Source organism: Cephus cinctus, unplaced genomic scaffold, assembly GCF_000341935.2.
Source record: "Cephus cinctus unplaced genomic scaffold, Ccin1 Ccin1_scaffold0678, whole genome shotgun sequence".
NCBI classification, from domain to species: Eukaryota; Metazoa; Arthropoda; class Insecta; order Hymenoptera; family Cephidae; genus Cephus; species Cephus cinctus.
Genome location: NW_014333303.1, coordinates 40,716 through 66,237, shown reverse-complemented (window position 1 = coordinate 66,237; position 25,522 = coordinate 40,716). Strand labels below are relative to the sequence as shown.

General features: G+C 36.8%; 7 protein-coding genes across 16 annotated transcripts in view; 4 read left to right on the top strand and 3 right to left on the bottom strand.

The window, feature by feature from the left end:
- The window catches only part of LOC107269594, an 18,358-nt gene extending 18,225 nt beyond the window's left edge, over window positions 1–133 (bottom strand). The window contains exon 1 of the mRNA XM_025086891.1: window positions 19–133. Coding sequence (XP_024942659.1) covers window positions 19–125 — 107 coding nt within the window. The 5' untranslated portion in view covers window positions 126–133. The remainder of the gene's footprint in view (window positions 1–18) is intronic.
- A 1,246-nt stretch (window positions 134–1,379) lies between these two features.
- Window positions 1,380–8,433, top strand: LOC112494624. 2 transcript variants are annotated; one of them, XR_003060232.1, is made up of 3 exons: window positions 1,380–1,497; window positions 1,618–2,183; window positions 2,263–2,384. XR_003060232.1 is itself a non-coding variant. In XM_025086893.1 (3 exons), coding segments are annotated over exons 1-3 (393 nt in total). In that variant the 5' UTR covers window positions 1,825–2,015; the 3' UTR covers window positions 8,337–8,433. The 2 variants fall into 2 exon arrangements, 1 of the variants encoding a protein (XP_024942661.1); XM_025086893.1 differs by lacking the exon at window positions 1,380–1,497 and adding an exon at window positions 8,336–8,433 and having other exon boundaries at window positions 1,825–2,074; window positions 2,263–2,595.
- Window positions 4,110–6,688, top strand: LOC107269590 (peroxisomal biogenesis factor 3). Its single transcript, XM_025086883.1, has 2 exons — window positions 4,110–4,347; window positions 4,685–6,688. Exon 2 carries the CDS (start codon window positions 4,984–4,986, stop codon window positions 6,136–6,138), a length of 1,155 nt encoding a protein of 384 aa, XP_024942651.1. The 5' UTR covers window positions 4,110–4,347; window positions 4,685–4,983; the 3' UTR covers window positions 6,139–6,688.
- On the bottom strand, window positions 6,863–9,649 carry LOC107269591 (cyclin-Y). 2 transcript variants are annotated; one of them, XM_025086885.1, is made up of 5 exons: window positions 9,359–9,649; window positions 8,900–9,120; window positions 8,366–8,652; window positions 7,955–8,249; window positions 6,863–7,854 (listed from the first exon to the last, which is right to left on the bottom strand). In XM_025086885.1, the coding sequence occupies exons 1-4, from the start codon at window positions 9,588–9,590 to the stop codon at window positions 7,961–7,963; spliced, it is 1,029 nt and encodes a 342-aa protein (XP_024942653.1). In that variant the 5' UTR covers window positions 9,591–9,649; the 3' UTR covers window positions 6,863–7,854; window positions 7,955–7,960. The 2 variants fall into 2 exon arrangements, with proteins under 2 accessions (XP_024942653.1, XP_024942652.1); XM_025086884.1 differs by having other exon boundaries at window positions 6,863–8,249.
- Window positions 9,594–13,993, top strand: LOC107269593 (ester hydrolase C11orf54 homolog). 6 transcript variants are annotated; one of them, XM_025086887.1, is made up of 8 exons: window positions 11,804–11,943; window positions 12,229–12,377; window positions 12,461–12,526; window positions 12,609–12,707; window positions 12,793–12,971; window positions 13,053–13,314; window positions 13,406–13,572; window positions 13,703–13,993. In XM_025086887.1, exons 2-8 carry the CDS (start codon window positions 12,299–12,301, stop codon window positions 13,874–13,876), a joined length of 1,026 nt encoding a protein of 341 aa, XP_024942655.1. In that variant the 5' UTR covers window positions 11,804–11,943; window positions 12,229–12,298; the 3' UTR covers window positions 13,877–13,993. The 6 variants fall into 6 exon arrangements, with proteins under 6 accessions (XP_024942656.1, XP_015599120.1, XP_015599119.1 ...); XM_025086888.1 differs by lacking the exons at window positions 11,804–11,943; window positions 12,229–12,377 and adding an exon at window positions 9,594–9,729 and having other exon boundaries at window positions 12,429–12,526; XM_015743634.2 differs by lacking the exons at window positions 11,804–11,943; window positions 12,229–12,377 and adding an exon at window positions 10,487–10,623 and having other exon boundaries at window positions 12,429–12,526.
- Window positions 13,994–14,089: 96 nt separating this feature from the next.
- LOC107269592 (solute carrier family 35 member G1-like) lies at window positions 14,090–15,660 on the top strand. The gene is made up of 3 exons (XM_015743632.2): window positions 14,090–14,688; window positions 14,862–15,077; window positions 15,157–15,660. The coding sequence occupies exons 1-3, from the start codon at window positions 14,365–14,367 to the stop codon at window positions 15,637–15,639; spliced, it is 1,023 nt and encodes a 340-aa protein (XP_015599118.1). The 5' UTR covers window positions 14,090–14,364; the 3' UTR covers window positions 15,640–15,660.
- Window positions 15,661–17,724: 2,064 nt separating this feature from the next.
- Window positions 17,725–25,268, bottom strand: LOC107269588 (zinc finger protein 16). 3 transcript variants are annotated; one of them, XM_015743622.2, is made up of 7 exons: window positions 25,046–25,268; window positions 23,677–24,042; window positions 22,564–23,481; window positions 22,361–22,483; window positions 21,905–22,141; window positions 21,511–21,838; window positions 20,061–21,419 (listed from the first exon to the last, which is right to left on the bottom strand). In XM_015743622.2, exons 2-7 carry the CDS (start codon window positions 24,003–24,005, stop codon window positions 20,061–20,063), a joined length of 3,294 nt encoding a protein of 1,097 aa, XP_015599108.1. In that variant the 5' UTR covers window positions 24,006–24,042; window positions 25,046–25,268. The 3 variants fall into 3 exon arrangements, with proteins under 3 accessions (XP_015599111.1, XP_015599108.1, XP_015599109.1); XM_015743623.2 differs by lacking the exon at window positions 25,046–25,268 and adding an exon at window positions 24,802–25,025; XM_015743625.1 differs by lacking the exon at window positions 25,046–25,268 and having other exon boundaries at window positions 17,725–21,419; window positions 23,677–24,005.
- Between the last annotated feature and the right edge of the window lie 254 nt (window positions 25,269–25,522).

Sequence of the window (25,522 nt, the reverse complement as noted above, 5' to 3'; positions counted from 1 at the left end):
CGCCCTCGCGGTACTTACCGAGAACTGGCTGTCCCATCAGTCCCGTACCAAATCCAAATCGTGGTGGCCGTGTCCCTTCCGCCTATCCCCGTGGTGCCGCATCCCGGCTCCACGAGGGTGTACATCAAACACTCGGAATACAACACACACTCGGCTCGCACTGGCACTAGACCATAAAAAAAAAAACCCGGGAGCCATGGTTCTCTGCGAGAGATCCCGATAATCGCAATCCGCGATTATCCGATAGCTCCGCTATCGCCCGAGCACGGAAGAAGGACTCATTTTTCGCGGTCCGCCGGACACCCGCGGCCTCACGCACGGACTCCCCGCGACACACTCTCTAACCTACCTACCGCTCTTCGCGGTAGGTCAAAAATCAAAACAAATCTCCTCTCCGGCGCCCTCCCCGCGGACCTGCAAACCGTAGCCGTTCAAAGTTCCCGGGGTACCGGCAGTGCGTCCTGGCGGTTGAGCACCCCTTGCATTCGGGCTCTCAACCCAAAAGGGCCCCGTGCCTCCGCCGCCAGTCCACTACTTTCCCCCGTTCCCTTCGCCCGAACCACGGACCTACGAACTCTTTGGAGATGGAGGCCGGAGGCACTGCCGTGCTGTCGGCAGCGCGCGGAGGTGCGGGGCTTTTGTAATGTGTCGTCCTGACGCCACGTTACAATATACATACTGAAGTTAATGTATTTACGAATCCTAATTGGTCAGAGTATGAAATTACAATCACTTCTGCAAAAAAAAGAGAACAATTTTAGAGCTTGCAAATTATACTTATTGTTAGTGAAAGCAGATCTAGTGCGTCAATCCACGTGTTCGTATTGGCATTATAATTAAACAAAGTATTTGAATAATTATAATACACACGGCTTTATATAACCACGTGTTCCATTCCATGCGGCGATATAATTCTCAATAATATTTCACTTCGTAACGCCACGTACCTATGTATTATATAAATTTCTACAGGGCATTTTCACGTTTTCCACGTTGTCAGATATCAGTTACATTTATTATACGATTGATTATTACATTTATCTGTAAGGTTTCGAAAATTCATTTTGCAATAACCAAGCATTACTGATATCATTATAAATAAACATAATTGACGATCTCATAGTGCATAGATGACAAAGTCTAGGATACTTTAGATATTTTTCAGTAAAGTGTGAATAAGAAATAAGAATAAAATTGTTAGAATATCGCTAGACGATAACAAAGATAGAGTAATGGAATTTTATCGTTAACCAAAATCTAATTGGAAGGATAAAACTGTAAAGTAATATCTCGATGAAAGTTTTCAATCGTATTATACCATATTCCAACACAACAGGAAGCTGCAAGAGACGAGGTACTACGAGCTCGAACAAAGGAATCCCACGACACTCGTTAATTATGAAACGGGAAGTAGGCAAAAATTCGCATTTGTTTTAATATGTGGTATTAGCGATCCGTCGGTTAATAACGCCCTAAATTTGAATTCAAATAAAAGAGGTAACGTACTCATGGGAGTTGTGAAATAGCTTGGTCATAAAAGCTAGTTCACAAACCACATAAGAATAGTAGAGCTTTCATAGCATATTGATGTATAAAGAAAAAAATCGTATGTTTCAGAAACAAAAAATTCTCAAAGCATATGCAATAAGAAATGGGCGTGAACAAGTGGTATAAGTGATGAAAAGGTATCGAGAAGGAAAACGGAAAAGCAGTTTAATGCTAGTAATGATTTGTCTCAAGCGCCCAGCAGTCTCACATTGCCGCCGGCCAGAGTTCAGAGGGTTGACGGCCTCGGACGCGGATGATTCCAAAGTCTTGAGCCTAGCTGCTGTAAAGCAAAGGAAAAAAGGAGAATAAAAAGATAGGAAGGTTATAGTGACACAGAGAACGATCAGACCTGTGGAAAGGGTGAAGATCGGTGCCACTGTCGAATAAGAAGGGTCTCCCTCACCCTGACATAAGAGCACAAAGTAAAAGCGGGCGCTATTGGAAGGAATAAGGAAGAGGTAGACCTCATGGTTCACGAGGAGGAAGATACGGGTAAGGGGATGCAGGGACGTTGGAGGGACAGCCGGTGAGTAGTAGGGGGAGGTCGCACGTGTAACCGACATCCCCACTTCTCCCGCCTGCCCATTCCGCATTTTGCCACAAAAGAGCGTCCTTCACCGATCTTCCCCCACTCAGTTAGTACCTAAACTTCTCACCAGGGTGATTCCCCCAATATCCTCCAGCTATCTTTTTTCTTTGTCTGTTTCGTTATAGCTCCACCAGGAACACCAGAAGGCACATGGAATACTCGGTTCGTGTCGTACCTTTTCGACTCCATCCCACCCAGCTGCCACCCGACGACCCACTACCCACTGGCATCCAATCCCAACGGCTGCAACTCCACGTGGCTTCGGTAGACGTAATCGATGCACGTGTACTATATACCAACGTAGGAACGGTACGGTCGCACCGAGACCTGCTCTGTCCTTCTCTATCGCCTGCCCCGGTGAACGACACTTTACGGCTGAATGTTCGCGCTCGAACGACCTGCTCTCTGGACCATCCTCACGCGCCACACGTCCACACTTTCCTTAACACTACTACCTGGTAAAATACGCCTAATGGTTATCATTCACATCAGTTCTGTCATTTTCCAGCGACAGTTACCGATGCAGTGTATACATATATGCAAATATACCATGTGTACTACTTCGTACTGTCACTATTGTTATGGATTGATGCCTTTCGTATTTGAGTTGCGCAGTTACCTGAACTCTGAAAGACAACGCACGTAGCACGATTTCCCATAAATCTCTGTGGATATCTATCGAACGTCTATGGGATTTTAAACGTCTCATAGACGTCTCACCGACGTTAATAGGACATTTGTGCTATGTGAGATGTGTGTTAATCCGTTGACTAATAAATATTAGATTAGGTTGGTGGCATAGGTTCGTTATATGGTATACCAACGTAGTTTGAAAGCACCGCGGTTTTGGAATCGCTTTACTAGGAAATTTCGTTGCGTAATTGCATGACGAGCTAGGATCAGGTATCTCGTACGGTTTCTTTTTCTTTTCATTATATTTTATTTTATCTGTTAACATAGGCGCCTCTTGCTCTACAAATGTAATAACAAGTTACGCGCGCGGCCTAAATTGCGAGGACATCTTACAATACACGTGATGGACAAATTATATATTTTTTTTCGATAATGCGTGGAACACGGTTAACATATTGGTTGTCACGAAACATCAAATTATTTCATTATAGGCATTTAATGGTCGATATTTTCATTCCTGGTGTTTGTGAACTAAGTCAGGGTAGTCAAGTATGGTTATCGGACAATAATGAATGGGAGTCTTTTAGTCATTTATGCAAAGCAACAACAAAATAATTACGTAACACAGACGATCACTTGCATGACGTCGAGTGCTCTGCAAATTTCATTTTGCATACTGACTTCAGGAAGCTCATTAAACTTTTTCAATGGAGTGACTGTACAACTTTAATAGTACTCGGATAAGGAGATTCTTCGTGTTTCGCCGGCTTATCCGGATTTTATGAGCAACATTATCGGGGATTTTGGTTAGTAATTGGCTACAATAATACACTCGTGTATATAATACATTATCTGCAGAGGTGCGTCAGCCAATATGAAGTATGAAAAATTAGTTTGAAAATAAAAAAAATATTTTGTATAGTATCTTTTATCTTTATTATCAGTTTAAGTAACAAAGGGATATATTTCTATTAACACAGACACCAGTGCATCAAAGTAAAATGGATGTTTGCAAGTTATCGGTGTTTTATTCACCAATTTATGAATTATATTACAAAGAAAGAATTTCAGAAAATTATTTCTAGTATCCAATATCGATTTTTTTGTTTTATGTGGTAATTGAGTATATGTTGCTTGCGATGATAGATCATGAATAATTATTTATGCGTGGTATTATTAGATTTATGAGATTTTTACAAATATTTATAATAAGTATAAACAGGATTCGTATTACCATTAATTGATTTTTTATATTTATGTAAATACTTGATTAAATTTTATTGAGTGTTGGTAAATTTTGATAAACTATTTATACTTGTGCGTTCCAGGTGGCAGCAGTTTACTGTCAGAAGTCCAAATGGAAACGCAGTTTCTCGCGTCCACTGTCGACACTTTCCCAAATGAGTCTGGTGGTTCAAAGGTTAAAAATATTTAAGTACTTACTTTCATTATTTTGTCAAGAGGTATTTGTTAAGACCTGAAGTATGAGTTTTGCTGGCGATCAAAGTACGCAAGCTGCGGTTGACCATCAACTACAAGATTTCATCGAAATAGAAACGCAAAAACAGAAATTTCAGGTCAGACATTGGTTGCTGCTAAAATAAACTTCTATGAACATTTTTCAAATCATATCACTCTGATTATGTGGTTATGGTCGTGGAACTGTTTTTTTTTAATAATGAAATTGCAAAAAAAATGTATATTCTTAATTTTTTAATGTTTCTCACAATAATTAGTTACTCTGTTTTATTGCTTTTTAATAGTTATTTGTAACTTGTCTTATAAAATAGTCAGCTGTTAAATAAGTCACTGATAAATAATCTTATGCTCAATAAGTTTATCATATACGTTATTATAAATGGTAACACTTTTCATGGGGTATATAATATTATTTGTTTTCAATTTTTGTTATAGAGTTTGGTGCATAGCCTTACAGATATCTGTTGGGAAACCTGCATTGACAGACCATCTGTTCGCTTGGAACATAAGACTGAAAATTGTCTTGTTAACTGTGTGGAACGTTTTATCGATACAACATCTTACATAACAAACCGATTAGAGCGTGTAGCACTGAGTTCTCATCCTGAACTTGCTATAGAGTGATCAATGTAATCCTTCTCATATATAATAGAAAAGTATTGTGCTATCAGACATATAGATCATAAAGTTTTTTTATATAGTGTTTGAGAGAATTTTTCTGTATAAACTGCACAATGTTTTCTCGATTAAGAGATTTTTTGAATCGTCATAAACGAAAATTCATTGTCAGTGGTATTGTTATTGGAAGTCTTGTATTCCTTACAAGATATACACAGCGCAAGCTACGAGAATGGCAAGAGAAGGAGGTAAATGATCTTTTAGAAAGATCTAGACGACGCCAACACTTTGAAAGTACTGAAAGAACATGTAATCAAACAATACTATCCTTAGCAACAGCTTTAAGAGAATCTGTTATAAAAGCTTTGGACACAGATGCTGTTATAAACAAGTTAAGAAGTGGATGTCAAGATAAAGTGGAAACGTGGAACACATTAAAAGTGTTAGCTATATCAAGATCCGCCACGATAATTTACGCATATGCAATGTTAGTTACATCTCTGAGGATTCAGCTCAACTTAGTAGGAGGATACATGTTCAAGAATTCTAAAAATCAAAATACAGTAGCGCCCATGAGCGGACCATCGCTAGAAAAATACTTGACGCTGTGCGAGTATTTTATGGACGAGGGTGTGGAAAAACTAGGATCACTAATCCAACAAAAGGTTAAACAAATAACGGATGCGACATCCCTGACGGACCAACTGGCCCTAAGAGATTTAGAGCAAATTTATTGGGCGATTGTCTCATCGATATCAGCAGATAATAGTAGAGATCCCGTGAAGAACCTGTCTACTTATATGTTATCAACAAACTGTGAAAATGAGGCGGATGATACATTGTCAAGAATTATCAAGGAGACTTTGGATCTCATGGAAAGCGAAGAAGTGCAAACTTTAATGCGCACTATTATTAGAAGTGGATTTGTACTAGTGATGGATCATATATCTGAATATTTCACGTGCACCCCCCCAGTGACTAATGGCGTGAAACCGGCAGAAAAGAACACACCTCTACCAGGATCGTCGAAAGAGTCAGAAACGTTTTGGGCAGATTCGGTCGAGCAACCAATAAATTCTTTTGATATGGATGGTTTTTTGAATTTAAACAAAATAACAATGCCAGTGGCAAAAATAATTCCTATAATAAATGGACAGGTTCCAGACATTTCTACTCAAGGCGATGTTCCTTCAGACTGGCTTCAGCGGCTCATCTTGAATGAGAAACTTAAAGCTCTTGGTGCAAATATCTATGAAGCATTTAGTTTTTAATATATTATTATACTAGAATATTAGTAAGATCACAAGATACTTTATAGAGTCATAACAAATATTTTCATCCAATCTTGTGCATTTTATTTTGCAATTCATCTTGCATTCCAATGTTTCTTGCACTAAAGGTCAATGCTAGCGTTGAGTTTTCTGTTTGGCAAATGCCCTTGGACTTTAAGTAACATAAGAAATACTCGTTACAGAAATACCAATATTTCCGATTTAAATTTATGCAGTCATTTCAGCATTAAGTATAGGAAAATGCAAGATTGTCGTTTCTGAAGTGTCACTTCCGTCATGGTATTTTTGCCGTGTTCGGCCTGAATGATACTGTGAAAATTATACAATTTTTCGTAATTACATCGTTACTGCACTTTAAAAAAATCGAAATAAGTATTATCAAATTTAGAAAATAAATATCCATGCTCAAGAGCCTTCTTTCGTTACGATAATTACGTCTCATGATTTGAAATTATTTCCATAAGAATACCACGCTTTGACATCTGTAGGAACTGCATGAATAATATATGATGACCTCTCTCCACAATTATCCCTGGTGCTCTTTAATACCAGTTTCCGCTCCGATAATGAGAATTGCTTGTGTCGTACATCCGCATAACAAAGCAAGTATAAGAAATTTAATAAAAAAAACTCTGTGCAAAGTCAATTACAAATGACAAAATAAGATGACGATCATAGTATTCATCTGAATCTAAATCAGACATTAAAAATAACCATGAATTATAAATATAAATCAAGTTCTAGGGTTATTTACTAAGATCTCTCGCCTCTATCCGCGAAATAAAGTACACGTATAAGTAAACCTTTGCTCTTATTTCTAGATCTCATACATGATTCGGACGTAAGGTCATACTAATAGCTTTTCTTGTATTCAGCATAGCTTTATTTACAGGACGCAACGAGATACTGTGCCTAGATTGTCTTTACAGCGAGCGAATCTTGCTACTTAGAAAAATAGTTATGCAGTAATAGTAATTATGAAATTATCTATCGGAAGAAACAGAGTTTTATTCTCGCATTAAACGAGGTAATGGTCTGCATTTATCCTTATTTTAATCCCTTTTCCCCTTATTTTATATAGACCAGTCGGAGTATTCAATTATATATTCGATGACGATAAATGCTTTGCAATTAATAAAATGTCTTATAAAGTCGGCGATGACATTTCTCTGCATATATTTTTCGTCCATAAAAGTTTGGCTTTTCCTCGCTCGTACACGACTAACGCTTAAAATATCCTTCGCCTTGACTAATTTTTATTATGTAAAAACGTTATATTACGAAAGTTGTTTCTCGGCGTACGCGTACACATTGGTCACTCTTATACCTTTAGCTACGACGACAAGTTTACTTCTCGTATATTATCTTCGCCTAATCTATATTACTTTCGACTATTTTGAGAGACTATCCATTTGTTCAGCGTCCTCGCGTTTATTTTATTATTAACCGTCCTATCGCAATGGTACAAATAATTACTAGCTGTCAATAATAGCAGTAGTGACGTGGCAATAGTATGGGTAGTAGTTGTTATAGTAGTGGTAATAATAGTTTAGTAGTAGTAATATTTTAGCAATAATAGTAGCAATATTTTTTCCTTTACTGTTACAATAGAAAATGCGTGTAAAAGGTTGATTTTCTTTGAGGAGCTTAGGTCGATACACTTTGTACCGTGACGTAGGTCAATGGAGGGTATTCCTGGTTGTAAAAATAAAAGTGTCGCCGTAGAACCTGTGAACTCCGCGATAAACTGGGAGGGATCGGAATATATTGGAATATAGAAGCGAGCGAGACTTACAACGGCCTACGAGAGGATGGCGATACTTCGCCTTGGTCCACCTATGCAGACGTTGTCGAGGCTGGACCATTTCTTAAGACCATTACGTAACGCCTCTGCTGTCACCTTGTCTTCGTAGACCCGGGACATTGCCTCAAGCTTCTGTGCCTTTTCTTTGCTTAATGGCTCACTGGGGAATGTCAACTCGTTCGCCTCCGCCAGAGTGCGCAAGTCGAAGTAATACTTTGCGTACACGCTCGACGGGACATTTATATTGAACTGCAGCATCTCCAGAAATTGCCTCTCTAATTCATTCCTGGGGATATATAATAAACGTTAATTTTTCTTTCGTTTCCGGAACTATGTTAATTAATTATGAATATCTCTTTTACGTTACAACAGAATGATGGAATGGGACAAGAATAAACTTACATGTCTTCAACTGTAATGTCTTTGAGGATTTGACAATAATCAACGTTCCAGACGGCTTGATCATCCCACACCTTGGATGCTAGGAGAATAGCACCAAGAACAATCCTTTTCCAATTGGCGGGTGTGATATCAATCTCTGCATAGGTTAACAGCCTCTCAAGATACACTAGAGTGATGATGGCACACTCTGCTGTTAATTGAGCTGCATTGAAAAGTGTCCTCACGAACTTATATATCTGCTTATGCTCTGGATTGTGTTTGTCATAGTCCTCAGAAACACCATCTCTCTGTGGAACAGTTATTTTTGTTATTTCATCATGCTGATAGCTTTTACGAATATACTAAACCATATTCAGGAATAGAAGATTATTGTAATTATTCTCTCTTTTGTTGTAAGTGCAATAACTTCTATACTTATGGAATAGGCATATTGAGAAAATATATATTCCTTTATGAGCATTTAATAATTATCTTATCATTTTCAACACCTATGATGTTAAGAAAACTTAAGAATGAATATTTATATTTTATTACCGTTAGTGGATGGAGCTTCTCATCAAATATATCAATTTGACGTTGGGATGTTCTATTCTTGATGTGATAGTAAACTGCTAGAGCAACACATTTAACAGTATTTTTAAGGTTTGGCTGGGATACAGTACTATCATCCAAGTATATTGTACTGCAACTACTGCTCTTTTTTAATGGCCTTGTATCTGCTATTTGATGTTGACTTTTCTTTCTTACCATACCATCTATAATGAATTCAAAAGTTAATACCATATTAAGTATAATCAGTAGTTACTCTACAATTTCAACAGTAAAATAAGACTAATTCCTTGAAATCTATGTTTTTACAAACTAGTTAATACACATAAATTTTGATAAGAACATTAAAAAATCCATGAAAAAATAGTCGAAAAATTAACCTAATCCTCTAATACTAATAATCGAAATTCTTATATACCATTATCCATATAGTACGATACTCACTTTCAATAGCTTGTTTGGAACGTTCCATAAAAATAGTACCAGCACATGGATGAAGAGAAGGATCAGAATCCCAGTCTTCAGGTTCACGTTCGCTGATATGCTGAAGATTATTGACACTGATTTCTCCCTCAGGAAGATGATCTTCCAGAGCACGACTCGCGCCTTCCGCTGAGGTTTCTTTGCGGCCAGTCTGGGGGCTGGAGTACGCGCAACAACTGTTCTTGTTGCCCATTTTGCTTGCTAAACAGTGAAACTAACCTCGTTTTCTATAAATTGGACGTAAGCTCCAAGTTCCAGTGGAAGGTTCACATGTCGTTCCGCTTCTAATCAGCTGGCAGGACCATCCTCAATAGCAATTAATAATGCCCAAGGTACTTGTTCTCTCATATCGTCCTTGTTATCGTTCCTGTCAATGACATTACATTGGTCGACGTCAAAGTTGTAAAAAGAAACATTTCAGAACCCAGTCTAACCACGGTTATTACTACAAATCAAATTATCCGGGAATCTGATGAAGTGACAACGCCTTTGCACTGAATACCGGCTAAATTTTTGATTCTTGGTTGATATCTATTAAATTTCTGTGTGGTTTGACACATGGCCGCGGCTTGCAACACTCATTCTAGTCAGTCCTCTAATTTGTCTAATAAACGGGTGAACTTGATGACTTCTAATAAGTCTACAGTATATACCTCCTATCCACTCCTATCCTATGCTCATGCACTTCACGCCGATGCACCAAGTAGGTAGCCAACACAATGAATTTCAATCAATTTCAATGCATTGCCAAAGTATGGCGCCACTATTTTCGCAACACCATCATCAATTTTCAAGAACTAAAAATATACTATAGTGGACTTATAAATACACCATACACAGATTAAAAACTTATCTAAAATATTTAACTGTACAAAATATGTGCCTCTGCTTATTCTTTTTCTTTATCTTTTGGTGGCTTTATTTCCCCGCTGTTGCTTCGCTAGTCTTCAAATTCTACCCAACTCTTGGCAGTTTCCAAATGCCGATAACTGCACATACAGGAGCAACTAGTTATAATCTTAAAACGGTAGAGGGCCACGTTAATGACAAATATTAATCTTGTTATGCCTATGTATGTACAATACAATTCAAATTTGTACATCTTAACTACTGTACTTCCACAATGGATCGTGATGATTATAGGCTCTTGTAACAGAAGCAATGCTCAAAACTTTACCTGAAATTAATTTCATTCATTTATTTTAATATATTTTGACTGACTTATGGTGAGTAAGAACTTTTACTCAAATCTTTAATGCAAAGTATTCATTCGTATAAAATGTATTTAACGCATGAAGAGTATATGTGATCAGCTAGACTGTTGTATTGTAAACACATTGTTGATTATGATGATGGCATATATAATTATATGATTATACTGTAATTGGCAATTACAACGTCAAGTGCAGAACAATTATCATTTGCACTATCGCAAAAAGCTTATCATATATCTATAACGGAAATTATTAAATATTCTACCATTTTCATCTGACTATTCGTTTCCAATAAAATTTTATAGAATTACTATGTTCAACTTGTACAGCCGCGACGTCATTTCTATTCGGTAATCGCAAGTGTACTATCTTCATATTACTTATCTTAGTGTATTTGACAAATGATTGTGCCCTGATAATTATCCACTCGACGCTATGCACGAAAACAAAGGTTTAATTAACTCTTGTAATTCGTCCTTCTTTTTAACATTCTGTTGTTAAAAAGAGCTGTGGATTACAATATTATGACACAAGATCGTCTAGATAGACTTTGAATAAGAAAAGTCTATTTTCATATGAATGTGGCTGTCTATACTAATAGCAACCAGTGATGTAATTGAGTAAGCAACAGGTGCTTCATATTGAATGATGTACATACATACAGTTATTAACTATATTAAATGAATTTGTTATAGGCTTCATGGAACTACTTAGGTAATTTGTATATTAGTACATTATTCATATCTGTGACTGCTACTGATAATTTACTATGTGTAAATACTGCTGTCTCAAAGTTATACAAATAAAATTATATATAAAACTTTATCTTTGTGTCTTGCAATACATTAACTCACAATATTTATTCACAAAGAGCGATACAAACATTTTTCTAGTTAATCATTTATATGTCAGTGTTCATTATATTATTAGCTTATCCACGTTATTGATATTTTCATGGCATGAGAAAATATTTAAAATATAGGTAGCCTAATTCTTTTTATACCTTTAATATATTATTATTTTAAAATATCTCGGTATCATTCTTACTGTAATACTTTAAGTCTTTGATAGTGTATATGTAGTTAAAACATGTGTTTATTTCAAAACGATACATATATTACATAAGTTATCACTGAATTTTTCAATTGGCTATAAAACAGTATACAAATATTACTGATAAGATAAAATAATGGTAGGGAGATCTATAGCAGAATACTCAAATGGAGAAGCTGTTCAAGCAATTGATCATTTTTAGACTTGCTTAGTTGCCATTAATGGTACTTTCCAATTAATTTGCCTTGTGTTTTGAAGTTTCTAATAACAAGATCTCAGGTATACGTACCTTATTATACACTTACTTTCTATTTCAAAAGTTACTAATAAATTATCCATATATTTATAGCATCTGACAATAAGAAAGTCTGGATAATTAAACTTAATGCTTGTTCATTCACATCAATTTAATTCTTTAAACTTACTACACATAACACAATTTTATTAATAAGCTCGATCAAAATACTTCTATTGTAAATTAAATTTATGATATAGTTAGTTTTTTTGTCTTCGGTATATCCTAACCGATCTTTTGTCCTTGATATATGTCACCTGTCACACTAGTGTTCAATGAAGCATAATCTGTTCAAATGCATAAACCATGAAGCTGTGTAACACTTTGCTGTAGTTCTAAATGCCAATTACAGCAGTCTATAATAATCAGTGGAAAAGACTATATTTTGTATCACAGAGAAGCAGATACTTCAGGATAAGTGAGTCTTTAGACCAGTATTAACAAAGTCTATTGTGTTTAATTCTTTCAGTTCAAAAAAAGTTACCATCATGAGTGCTTTAGATTCAGAGTCATTGGAAGTGGTAGAGAAGCCATTATTCGTCCCACCACTTGAAGAAATAAGAGATGGTATAGTATTTCTAATATGTAGAACGCTAACATAGATTTAAGAAAGTATTAAGAATGCTATGAATTTATTAATTCATTACAGTTTTAAAACAAGCGCTACCGAATAACTTTGCTGAAGTCGCTGTAGAAGTGGTGGATTGTCCAGATTTGACAAAACAGCCATTTACCCTGGCAGCTCCAGGTAATCAATATAATAATTAATTTTGAATGAAAAAAATGTACATTCTCTATATTATAATAATATACAATCATCTCTTAATTTGTAGGACTTGGCGGCAAGCAAAAACTGATAGAAATTGGTGGCCCACCATACCTACTTCCCCTTGTTCAAAGGGAAAAAATATACGACGTGCAATCACTCTTAAAGCGTCTGAACTATGGAGACATTGCCCTACTCATAGGTGCTGGAGCAGGTCCATGGCCATACCTGAATTGTAATTGCGAGGTAATGCGATGATAAACTTATACTTATTTCTAATAATATAAAATCGATAAATATGTATTTTAAAAATCCTTTCTATTCCAGTTAGTAATGAACCTGGCAATTGCACCATCGGGATTAAAAAACGAAACCCGCATTGGTTCTGTGAACAAGCAAGCCAATTGCTGCGTACAACAAACATTACCAGAAAAAGAAACTCGTTTAGCATTACTAGCTAATATTTATGTAAGTGAGGGTAAACCTGGTAAAGTATTGAAGGTGCACGTGAAGAAGCGCATCGGTCAAGATGACTTCATCGCGAGTATCCGAAAGGCCGTACGGTCATATTATAAGGATAAGCTAGTCGGTGAGCTCACATCCGTTCAGACAGTTAGTTTTAAGCGTTAAGGATGACATCTGAATAATAAATAATACCAATGGATAATCCGTCTCATTAGGTTTGGGCGGTACCTTCTTATTGAAAGAAGGTAAGGCGAAACAGCACGTGATGTCCGATTTCTCTACTGAGCCTCTCAACAGTGATGAAGCCCTAAATGATTGGTTGTATTTCTTTGATATGTCTGCACCTTTGATAGCAGTTGGAACAATGGTTACTGACGAAGCGGTAGGGATCTCACTATTATATTTAATATAATTTTTGTCAGAGATTATTGTTTATAAACGGCTTATATAATGGCTACTTATTGAATTTATTAAAAAATATATAATAGACTAATGGAGTAATTTTGTTGTAGGGCATGGATCTACGTGTTCAACATTTCCACAGCTTTTCTCATCACGGAGAAGCCGGACATTATCATATTGACACTACACCTGATGTCGCTGAATACCTAGGCTATTTCAATGTGGGCGAAGCTCTATACCGTGTAGATCAGCCACCGTTTGTTCAGAACTTTGGAAAAGATTGAAAAATTGATTGATTTTTATGTACTCATGATGATTTGATCTTTATATACTCTGACTTTTCATTAAAATAGTATCAACTTACACATTCATCGATGCAATAAACTTTTTGTATGCAGTAATATGATTTTCGTGAAATCTAGTATCGAAAAGATAGGCCAACTTAAGTTATCGTTTAAAGTAACGTCGACCTTAATAAATATTAAGAGTATCTAAAAGACTATCTATGAACTCGACGCCAGTTACATAAAGACAGTTCTACTAACATATAAAATGTAATGTCATGTTTCTGTTATCGACTGGACGCAGCTTCCACGAGACCATCAGTTTACAGTTCTACTACGTCTCTTGCATCTACTAATGTCGTTAATCCATAATAAGCTCTTTGACGCGGTAAGCCGTATATGGTAATTACATCGGGCAACAGATGAGTCCCTGACAGTAGTGTTTTAGATATCTTTCATTCAACATTATTCGAGATAAAGAATCCGCGATGGTCAAAACAATGAAGTTCAGTATCGACTCCGTGACATCTTATAACAGCATCCATCCGACTTACCAGTATACAGAACAATTTAACAATAATATCGAAACTTACCGGGATGGGACAAAATGGTTTGGAGTGTTCCTGGCGTTTTTATCTGGCACATTTTTCACTATAAGTTCTGCCCTGGTGAAGGCTGTGCGTAACGTCGATCCCATGATACTCTTGAGCATCAGGTGTCTGTTACAAATAACTGTTATGCTGCTGGTGGCTTTTAAAGACTCCAGGAATCTATTTGGTCCTAAAGGACAGCGGTTACTTGTTCAATTTCAGGTGAGTTACAATAAATGTTATTTTCACTGCATTATTGCTCTGTTAGATTCACAGAGTGAATTAAAGTAACTGATTACGCTATTTCGTCTTGTAAAGGCTTAGACATAATAGATATTCTTAATGTACTGCAAGTAATACGTTACTTTTATTTATATTAATTTGATAATTTTCAGGGTTTAGTAGGAGGTATGACGCTCTCCCTGCTGTATTACAGCTTCAGAATGTTACCCTTGGGAGATGCTACCACGATAATATTCAGCTCACCGATAATCGTAATTGCTCTATCCTTTATATTTTTAAAGGAACCTTGTGGAGTGTTGCGCATAGCCGTTATATGCACACTGTTCATAGGTGTGACTTTAGTTTCAAAACCACCATTCCTGTTCCAAGTAAGAAGCTAATAATCTGTATAAGAATTCATCTAGCATTACATTGCTATCGTACTATATCTATCACCATGAATTTCAGATGCACAAAGAAGAGCATTACAACGTGATGGGATACGTGTGCGCAATTTTAGCAACGCTCTTCACGGCCATGAACATAGTTATAATGAGAAAATGCTTGGAGGTCCACTATTCTATAATAGTATTAAATCTTTCACTATGGGCTCTGGCTTCAGCAATAATTCTCTTCTTTGCTATGTCAAATAATCACGAATTCAAATTTCACTTGCCCCGAGATAGCATCACTTGGCTGAAGATATTAGCCGTTGCATTTACTGGCCTCCTGGGCCAGGTTCTGGTAGCTATGGCATTGAAGATCGAGGGTGCTGGAAAAGTTTCAGTCACAAGGTCCCTAGATATAATTCTAGCTTACATAGTTCAGATTTACTTCTTCGAAGAAGTGCCCAATCAAATCAGCATCGTGGGAGCTGTCCTCGTCCTTCTCTCTGTTATATGCATGGGTTTTGAAAAGGAGATTTACGGGATTTGCGATTTTATTCCCTAAGCCATTGTTACAATATTTTCAATTATCTCAGTTGCGTAACGCGTACGCACACTGCAAATTGCTTATAAAGAATCAAGTGGTACCTGTACACATGGAGAAAGGCTGAGTTTATTAACATGTGAAGATACAAAAAGGAAAAGTGTTTCCCACAATTGAAAAATTAAGATGAAAATGTAATGTTTATTGAAAAAGGAAAGGCACAAGTCTGCCAGTGTTTATCCAGAAACTATCATCGTTAAAAAGATCCCGAATGATGCTCAAATGTTTAATGAGAATAACTCTTATGTCTGACAATTATGTTCTCCTTCGCTCTCTTCTTTCGTACAAGATATAAAGTTGCGAAGGTAAAACGGGTCAACGCAATGTACAATTTGAACTGCCGAATAACTATAATATACCTTCGGCCTAGACAAGTATATGCATATCCGTATATTTATGTACATGCATACATGAATATGTACAGTATCGATTATAAAAGGTTTAATCTTGTACGGACGTAGGTAGTAATATTGTTTTCCCTTTTAACGATATATCTAATAATAATGATTTATTCAAAGAAAAATACAACTACGATTAACAGTAAATTGCGCCACCATACCGTTTCCAAGGGTAATATGTACAATTTACTACTTCTTCCTGGTGAAAGTAATCGCAGTACCCCGATTATATTTTCTTTCATTTATATAGCCCGGGGATTAATTAACTCAATCCTTACACATCTAGATATACTACATAGTCCTTAGATTATAACCGAACTGGTCATATAAGATTTTCTTCCTTAAATCCATTAAAACTTTATCATGCAACACATTGTTATTCTATCGAGTAATTAATTACTTTAGACATAATTATATCAAGTTAAACCACAATTACTTACACATTCATGACTTCCCTCATGATTGTAATTAGACTTATTAATGTACTTTGCTAGTATTTTCTCTCGTATTAAAATTCGTCTTGTAAATATTACCGTATCCTGTAATTTTCGTCGCTTTTCTAGCTGCTCTATGAAAACAAAAAAAAAGTATTCACCGAGCAGAGCGCATATGAAATATTTGAAGGAGAATATTTTCATGTGATACTTTATCTTTAATGCGAATTCCAAACGAGACTAACGAGTCCTACGACTGTCGACGACTTGGTCGACTCTTTGATATCGATCTGAATCGATCGAATATATACAATACCATTTGCAAAAAGTAACAACAGCCGATCACCTCCTTCGACAGGGTATACCTCAAGTCATTGAACTCGATGCGTTATCATTTATGAGCGTAACGGAGTGTAAAAAATCATTAATGAAGAAATATCATTAATGACGCTTCGCCCGTGCCAATACCCCTTTAATCGGACCTCGTTTTACTGCAAATTTTCAAACTGTACAAGTAAGGCAAATTGCTAAATCGTAACGATGATAATTTGCGTCTTGTTTTTGTACTAATAGTTATACGTTGTTGTCAATGAAGTTAACGCAATTTCCTGACACTTTCAGATTATTAACAAATGGAGTAGTATGATGGGTAACATTAATTACAAAAAAGAAAAAAAAAAGACAATAATAATCATTATGTACGACTCGTCCTCTGAAATTACTATAAATTTTGTTTACCTCTTCTTTAATATTAAAATATAATATAGCTCTTTCTCCAGCAACAACACCTGATACTCCTACTTTTTTTTTCCTTTTTCTTGGTTTATTCCATCAAGAGCCGTACAAGCAGGTATCTCAAACGCACCCAGTCCTAACGTGCACGAATATTAATAATACATCTTCGCGTGAAATAAAACCAAATATATGTATTAATGCGCGCGAGAAGTAAAAAAACGTAAATTCCGCCAATGCGTTTAACGCTCGTGGCTGACATTTATCTTCAGAACGACTCCTCCCTATGTGTTACACGTGAGGTATACATAATGTGTATCAATGGCTTAGTCAATGTTTGGTATGATTGTAACGCATGAGCGTTACCATAATAGAGCGTAAGTCTAGTATGTGTAATGTAAATGTTGCATAGAATAACAATAACCCACGGCAGGGAAAGAGAAGAAGAAGAAGAAAATGAAATCATGTACCTTTACGACCAATGAAATTCATATAAATATATTATCTCTTAACGCACACAGTGGAAGGAAAATGATGAATGATCCATTGTTTTTATCGGTATCAAATTATCGATGAATCAAATAACGTGGCATTGTGTTTGACAATTTCTGTGAGGAATTACATAATATTCATGAAATTATGTAGATCTTTTTAAAACTCGCAACGCAGATGCCAACAAGATTTTTTAAAATACACTCTTGTGCAGGGAATGAGTCCTCGTCCAATTAACTATCATTCAGAGAAATAACAAAATGCGTGATAGCCTTTGCACAATCGAAGAAACGTTATTACGTCGTACAATCTACAGTGGAAATAAACGCGATTAACAGTAAGAAGAAAAGTAAACGCGTTACAGAAATTGTATGTCTAACGTGTTAATTAATCATTATTCCATTAGTTACGGTTATTCGTTTATTTCGCTGTTGCACTAAGCTTTTCCGTAAATAATAAAGCATCCGTAACGCTTTGAAGATTTGCGGAGCATTTAAAAGTGTTAGGGATTTTACTTGGCAATGCACAGATTTCTATTTAGACTTGCGTATCACTTTGACTAGTACCGACAGTATATAACGTGCCAACGAGTTATCACTTTCTCATAATAAAAGTGCACGTACGGAAATACCAACTCGATACAACGTTACGAATGATTCTCTAAATCATTCAGTGACGGTAGTATCGATTACAGGATTATTTATATAACATATGTATATATAAATTTACAATGTCTTTCCTTAATCGATACAGATTAATTTAACGAATTCATAGCCATGTGCGACGACACAATAAATCTGTACTCATTTGTTATCTCTCCGTTGAACATAAGCAACCGCACGGCGATACTTAATAAAAATTTGTATCATCATCCGATGAAAATGGTTAACGTACAATCTCTTTGCAATTAGTATAACGTTGTTAAATAAATCCCCGTAATACCGAATCAGTGCCATAATGAACATACTGTTTGGCGATACTCGACAAACGAATCTGGAGAATCGAAATATGTCGAATTAGACTGACAATAATTTTTTTGATAATTTCTTTTAACTCGGTCTAAAACACTGAACGTTATTGGCTCTGCGAGAATCGAAGTTCTCGACATTGAACTCGTGATAATCGTTTGAGCAATCGAGAGAAAAGATCTTTATTCCAATGTCTCATTAATTGCACTAACAATTCATCCAGCGAATAAAATAACAACGAAACGGTAAGATCGCGCATCGCAATTCTATATTATTGTATGTATGAAAATGTATATAACGCTAAAAGAGAACGTTATGCGAGGTCTGTATTTTAGGGCCGCACGAATAATCTTCCCTGATTCAATTATGCTATTATGCTTTCAAAATTGTATCCTCTATTCCCTTGTACTTTACTGTATTCACAACGGTAACAGTTAATCTGTCTCTTGATCATATTTATTCTCTCTAGATATATGCACAAGATAAATGGACAATTTTAATATGAAACTAAGAATAGTCGAATCGTGCGCGAGGGCAGTCTATATATAACAATAATAATAATATAAGAATAATAATAACGAAAATCGCCCGTATCGTTCAGACATTCGACATTATAACGTACAATTTGTAATTTACCTTTGATTCGATTTAAGGGCTAAGAAGTGATATACAATAGAATTTATATGAACGCAGCATCGTAATGGAACACATTCCTATTGATATTTCAATTATCATGTACACGTAGTTATGCTTGATCCCGTCTTATAAGTAATATGAGTCAAGGTCTATGCCGCGTCGTTTCTTTATAGGAAAGCGAAACGGCCCCTATGGCAAATAAAAGCAAGGTTCACCGTTGCTCGCTGTTAATTGAGGGAATCTAAAGAACAACCGGAAGAATAGATAAAAATGAATTTGGTTGCGACAGTTCTTAGCGTAAACATAATCTCGCCTGCTTAAGTAATACAGAGATGTATACTGTTGTTTTAAATGACGACCGACTGAAGTGTTATTCTGTGCACATTTGTGAAAATGAAAATTCAAAAGTATAAGGACAAAAGTTAAAACGCATAATATGAAAAACAAAGTGATGAAATAGAAACGGGAAAGTAACGATAAATAGGAGTAAATAGAATAGAATATAGAGGATAACGAACTGGAAGAGAATATGGTATAGATCATGGATAAGAAAATAGCAAACAGCATTTTTCGCATAAAATCCCAGTACCATTTTAAATGAACCAACAAGTCATCCACGTTCCGCATGGCAAACGGTCTTCAATTAATTGTTCGATTAAACGAAATATTTGTATAATAGAACAAACCTGGATACCTGCTTTACTCACTTTACCCAAATGCAATCAAATGTGTATCGGCACATGAACCAAAAGCTCTGCACGGGTTGAAAATACTGCCGAACACATCTCGCAAGTATATTCAACAGCATCAGGTATTATGGTCTCTGGCACATCGTCTACTGGTCCAATAACGCTATGTATGGTCATCAATCTCTGTGGTGTCGATTCGACCATCTTAACGCTCAGTTTGACATTTCCATTTTCCATATCGTCCATGTGATCGGACCTTCCAATATCTGGAAGAATGGACTCATGCTCGGCATTTAGAAGATTGGCCTCGAAATTAAGGTCCATATTGGTTCGATCTAGACGATTTGCGGAGAGTCTGACTGGCTCGACTCTCTGGGAAATATTATTGTTTTGCATCTCATCCTCCTCCTCGTCATCTATATCTCTTGGCTCTTGTTTAATCACCACTTGCTTCTGTTTTCTCACTCTCCTCATGACGACGGGTTTCTTTCTCGAAGGCGTTGGAGCTTTTTCGATATTCATACCAAGGATGTTGCCGTTATTGTTGCTGTGATTATTGCTAGAACTTTTTTGAAGTCCTGGTTCGATTTTGATATTAGTCAAGAGTGGCGACAAAGGTTTATCCATGTCCTCCTTTGGCTTTGGGAATGTTGCAGGCGTCACATGTAATTTCCCTTCGATATGATAACTCACATTTTTCGTCCTAGGTCGATTTCTTTCGCCACCTGGGAAGATTCCCATCTTGTGCTCACTTGGCATCACTTTTGGGGTCCTTGTAACCATTGTCTTTGTCTTTTGTCCTTTTTTGGCCCCATCGCTACCTACCTCGACAGGTACCCTAGTCTTTTGAGTATGTATCATTTTTGGCCTACCAGATTGCGAGGAGGTTTGGGTCTCGTTCTTCTTGTCTTCCTTCTTTATCTTTCTCTTCGAGAGCTTCGACTTTGAAGGATTCAACTTTGAATTGCTCACAATTGAATTAATATTCTGTAAAGAGCTTTCGAAGCTCTTCAAGACATTCTGATAACCCTCCTCAACATTAGCACGATGCTGCTGCTTGTTCTTTCTCCCAAGCTTTCGTTTGGTATTGTCATCAGAATCTGAACCAGGTTGCTGTAGCATATCTACATAATTCTCACTCATACGAGGCATATTCATGCTCGCCCCTTCGAGAGGTTTCAACTTACGCCTCCTCTTGTATTTTCTAGGACCGGATTGAGGTTGTCTCCTAAGCGCGGTATTATCGTCGCAGTGTTGTACTATGTGCGCCACTATCTCCTCGGATGTCGAGTACGCGTCGCCACACACTTTACACAAGTACGGAGTCATGCTTCCGTGGCACTTTGGATCGGGCCCAGAATGATGAGCCCTTACGTGTTCACGTAATACAACCTACAATGATCCAAACGGTATTGGTAAATAAATATACGACATGTCAAGCAGTATGATATAAAATGTGATACAACAAATTAATGCAGCTTACACGTTGATTAAAAGCACGAGGACAAATCGCACAACCATAAGGCTTTTCACCGGTATGTATACGTTCATGCTTTCGCAAAGTTCCACCGTCTGCAAAAGCCTTCCAGCAAAAGCGGCAACCATAAGGCCGCTCGCCGGTGTGAATACGAATATGAATTTGTTGTGAGCTTCGGCTACCGAAGGTCTTGCCACATTCTCGGCATGGAAATGATCTACCGCCTAAATCCTTGTTGTGCGAATGACGATGACTTACAAGAGCTCTACCATCTGGAAACTCCTCGCCACATTCGTCGCAGGCTACCATTTTATTGCGATGAGATACCATATGTCTAGAAGGAGCATATTTATGTTATACATGTTTTATCGCAATAAGAAAAAATATACCAAATACTTACCTTCGTAGCCTGGCTTTACTGTGGAAACGTTTGCCACATTTCGTACAGCCGAAAGTCTTATCGGCATTGTGAATCCATGAATGTTTTAATAAACTTCGTTTGTCTTTGCAAGTTTTACCACAAAGATTGCACGTATTTGGCGGTGCATCATCCGCGTGATATTGACGCACATGCTCTGCTACTTCTGCATCGTCTCGACACCTCTGACCGCACAATAGACAGCGGCGACTAGGAGATCTATGTTAAAGAAATCATACATACAGACACCTAATGCAAACAGTGAAAGGATGCGTTATCATCCAGTAAACAATCGTCCCATGATCATCACAATAATAAATGCAATTAATAGTAAAAAGACTTAATTGCATAATATGGATATAAACAATTCCAAAGTAAACACTCCCTTAGATACTTTCTAAACAAAATTATGATACTTCAATCATGAAAGCATAGTACCTAGCGTGCAGTTCAGCGTGTGCAAGTAATGCTAAGGCCTCTTCGAACCATTCTCCACACACATTGCAAACGTGATGCTGACTCGATCCTTCAGTCATGTCTATTTCCTGCTTCACGTGAATTCTATTAAGTACACGGATTGATTAATATTAATCGCGGTATGTAATAAATAATTAAAGATATAAGTAGAGAAGATGACATACTTCCGATGACGTTTAAGCAGATCTAAACGATGGAAAGGTACTCCACAAGTTTCACAATAGAACTCGCCAAACCTTTCGTCACCAGTGTATGTAGCATCGTTATCATATTCATCCATCTCGGTATGAACGGTACCACCATGTTTCATCCTAACGTGATCTCGCAATGTATTCACGTCCCAAAACATGTCACCACATGAAGTACACTCGAAGGGGCTATCACCACCATGTATTCGAGCATGAGATGCCAATGCCTTTTCACGAGCAAATCCGACACCGCAATGCTGACACACGTAGGGCTTTGTTGGGTCCGTTATTGGCCAGCGAGGTGGTTGCGGTTCGCTTGGCATTGTGGATATCTCATCGGTCCATCTCGAACTGGATGCATAGTTACTACTTCTTGCTGTGTTTCGACTCGTCATTTCTTCCAGAAGTCGCATATCCTCGTCAACGTAATCGTACGACTTATTCATGTACTTGTTCATTTCAATTTTGATATCGTCGTTGTTTCTTTTGGCTGATGCAGCATTGTTTTTGCGTTTTCTTGGAGCACTAGATTGAGCCTTCTTACGTCTACCTCTATTCGGCTCCTCTTCGTCATGGGCGAGGGAGTCGTCGTCGTTTAGATCATCCTCGAGACCGTCGCGAGAAGGTGCGTACGCATGAATCTTTAAGTGATTCATGAGATCACACTTTCTAACGTAACGTGCACCGCATAGATTACATCCATGCGGACGGTCTGTTTGATGTGCAACCATGTGATTCATTAGATTCGCTTTTTTCCGAAATCTACGACTGCAAAAATCGCAAGGATATGGTCGAGTATTTGTATACGAATCCTGATCGATTGGTAACGGGATTTCCATGTCGTCGTATTCCAGAAGGTTGTCGTGAGATACTTTTGTTTCTGGTATTTCCACTCTTGAAACAGAAATCAACACATGTTACGTCATTGGATATAGAAATTAGCTGTATCTTGATTTATACTTATGTTAAATGCAAACATTTTTTAATATTTTTAAAATAATTATAGAATGACAAATTCAATGTTCACATTTAGCGAATTTCTTATGAATAATATTTTAATTTTTTTAATTTATGGAAAAGAAGACTCACCCATCATCTGGGCCGGATCTATCCCAATTATCGGCTATTACCTCTTCAGTTACTTCTATATTAAGATAATCGTGACCTTGATCTTGTGGTACTATATAGATAGACTCCATGTCACTTGTCTGAGGTACCATCAAGATTTCTGAATCTGCTGTAGTACCACAGTCAGGACCAGATTCCACTGTTTCCTCTACACACACCTCTTCACATGCTCCAATGACCTCTTCCTCCGGGGCAGTGAGTTCTGCTTCCAAGCCACATATTACTTCTTCATGTATAACGTTTCCTACTTCCTCCACCCACTGCAATGCTAAATCTCCGCCTACATCCATTTTTGTTGTTGTTGTACCTATTTTATCACTGAAATCACTTAAATGAAAATATATTATTAACTAGACATATTCGTAGTTAAACTGCGCATTCATTTATAATAGTTTTAAGGAGTTGAAGGAGGCATAAGAACATTTCTTAAAAAGACAATCTGTAATTTGTATGTCAGTTATAAAATCAAGATATCAGTCTTATTAAGCAATTGCATTACACTTAATTCTTTGATTGAGGTAAAATATTTTTCATATGTTCGAATCACAAATTGTACACTATTAAATGGCTATATGATGTAATATGCAAGGCATATAATTATTGCTTAATATGTGAAATACATCAAGACTCATGAAGCAATACTTCCTGAAGACTTTTTCTGCGTACAAGTTCACTTCTCGGAGTAAAGAAAATAAGAACAGACGACTAAATAGGTGAGTATGATGCAATTACACAACTTGCACAAAAAGAAATTTTATACCAGCCCCAATAAATAATGATATGTTCAGCTAATTTAATACTTTTTTTCATAAAAATACATATTTGTGTCATAATTTAATGTTTTAAAAGGCGTGAAGAAATAAATTATGAAGCAATAAACATTTGCAGAAAACAAATAAGGATTTGTCAAGAGACTAAGAGTATCATTCTAAAATAAAATGTATACAACCTTTTACAGCAGATCATGCATTTATTCGAAAACTACGGCAGTAAGGATGTTGACATCTAAGGTTATATTATATAGGTTATGACTCGTAGAGGTTATAAAGATGAGCGTTACTAGTATCGGAGTTGCATAATGCGTACCGGCAAATCAAATTGGGATGGCGGAAGAACCATCGCGCGACGAAAACAAAAAGTGTACGGTCGCGCAATAAATATTTTACATACGATGAAAGCAGTAGCCATAGCCTCTTTATGCCAAGCCTCCATCCACCCAATTACATGTTATAAACTGACACAAACGATCACTCTTCCATGCACGCGTGTATATTTTCAATGTCGAATCAATGCGGAATCAGCACAAACGCAATCACATCATTTTACTTACTGTTAAATTTCTTCAACGCAGCTATTAACCTAACCAAAAATACTTTATCGAGATCGAGAACAGCGTCGACCTTCGGTTGTTTTCAATTTGGAGGGGATGCGTTTAGAAATAAATTTAACAAAATGGCCGCCACACACGCCTGCCGTTGATTACTCCAATATATAGATGGGCCTACTTTAAGGATACCCTGATGTCAATCAGCTCATTTTTCTCAATGATTATGTATATGTGCTAAGCAGCCTGAAAAAAATTGTATTTACTAGCTACTGCATCAGTATCAAAACTTAATATATGTAGATAATCTATTAAAATGCATTGGAGTAAACATATGCAACCTATCGATGAACCATATCAAAATCTTACGCGGGCTATTCATAAGACAATTTTTATCCGAATACATTGGAGCCACATCTAAACAATTTTAATCTACGACTTACCTGTTCATGTAGGTAAATGATACGAATTGAGACGTGCTTA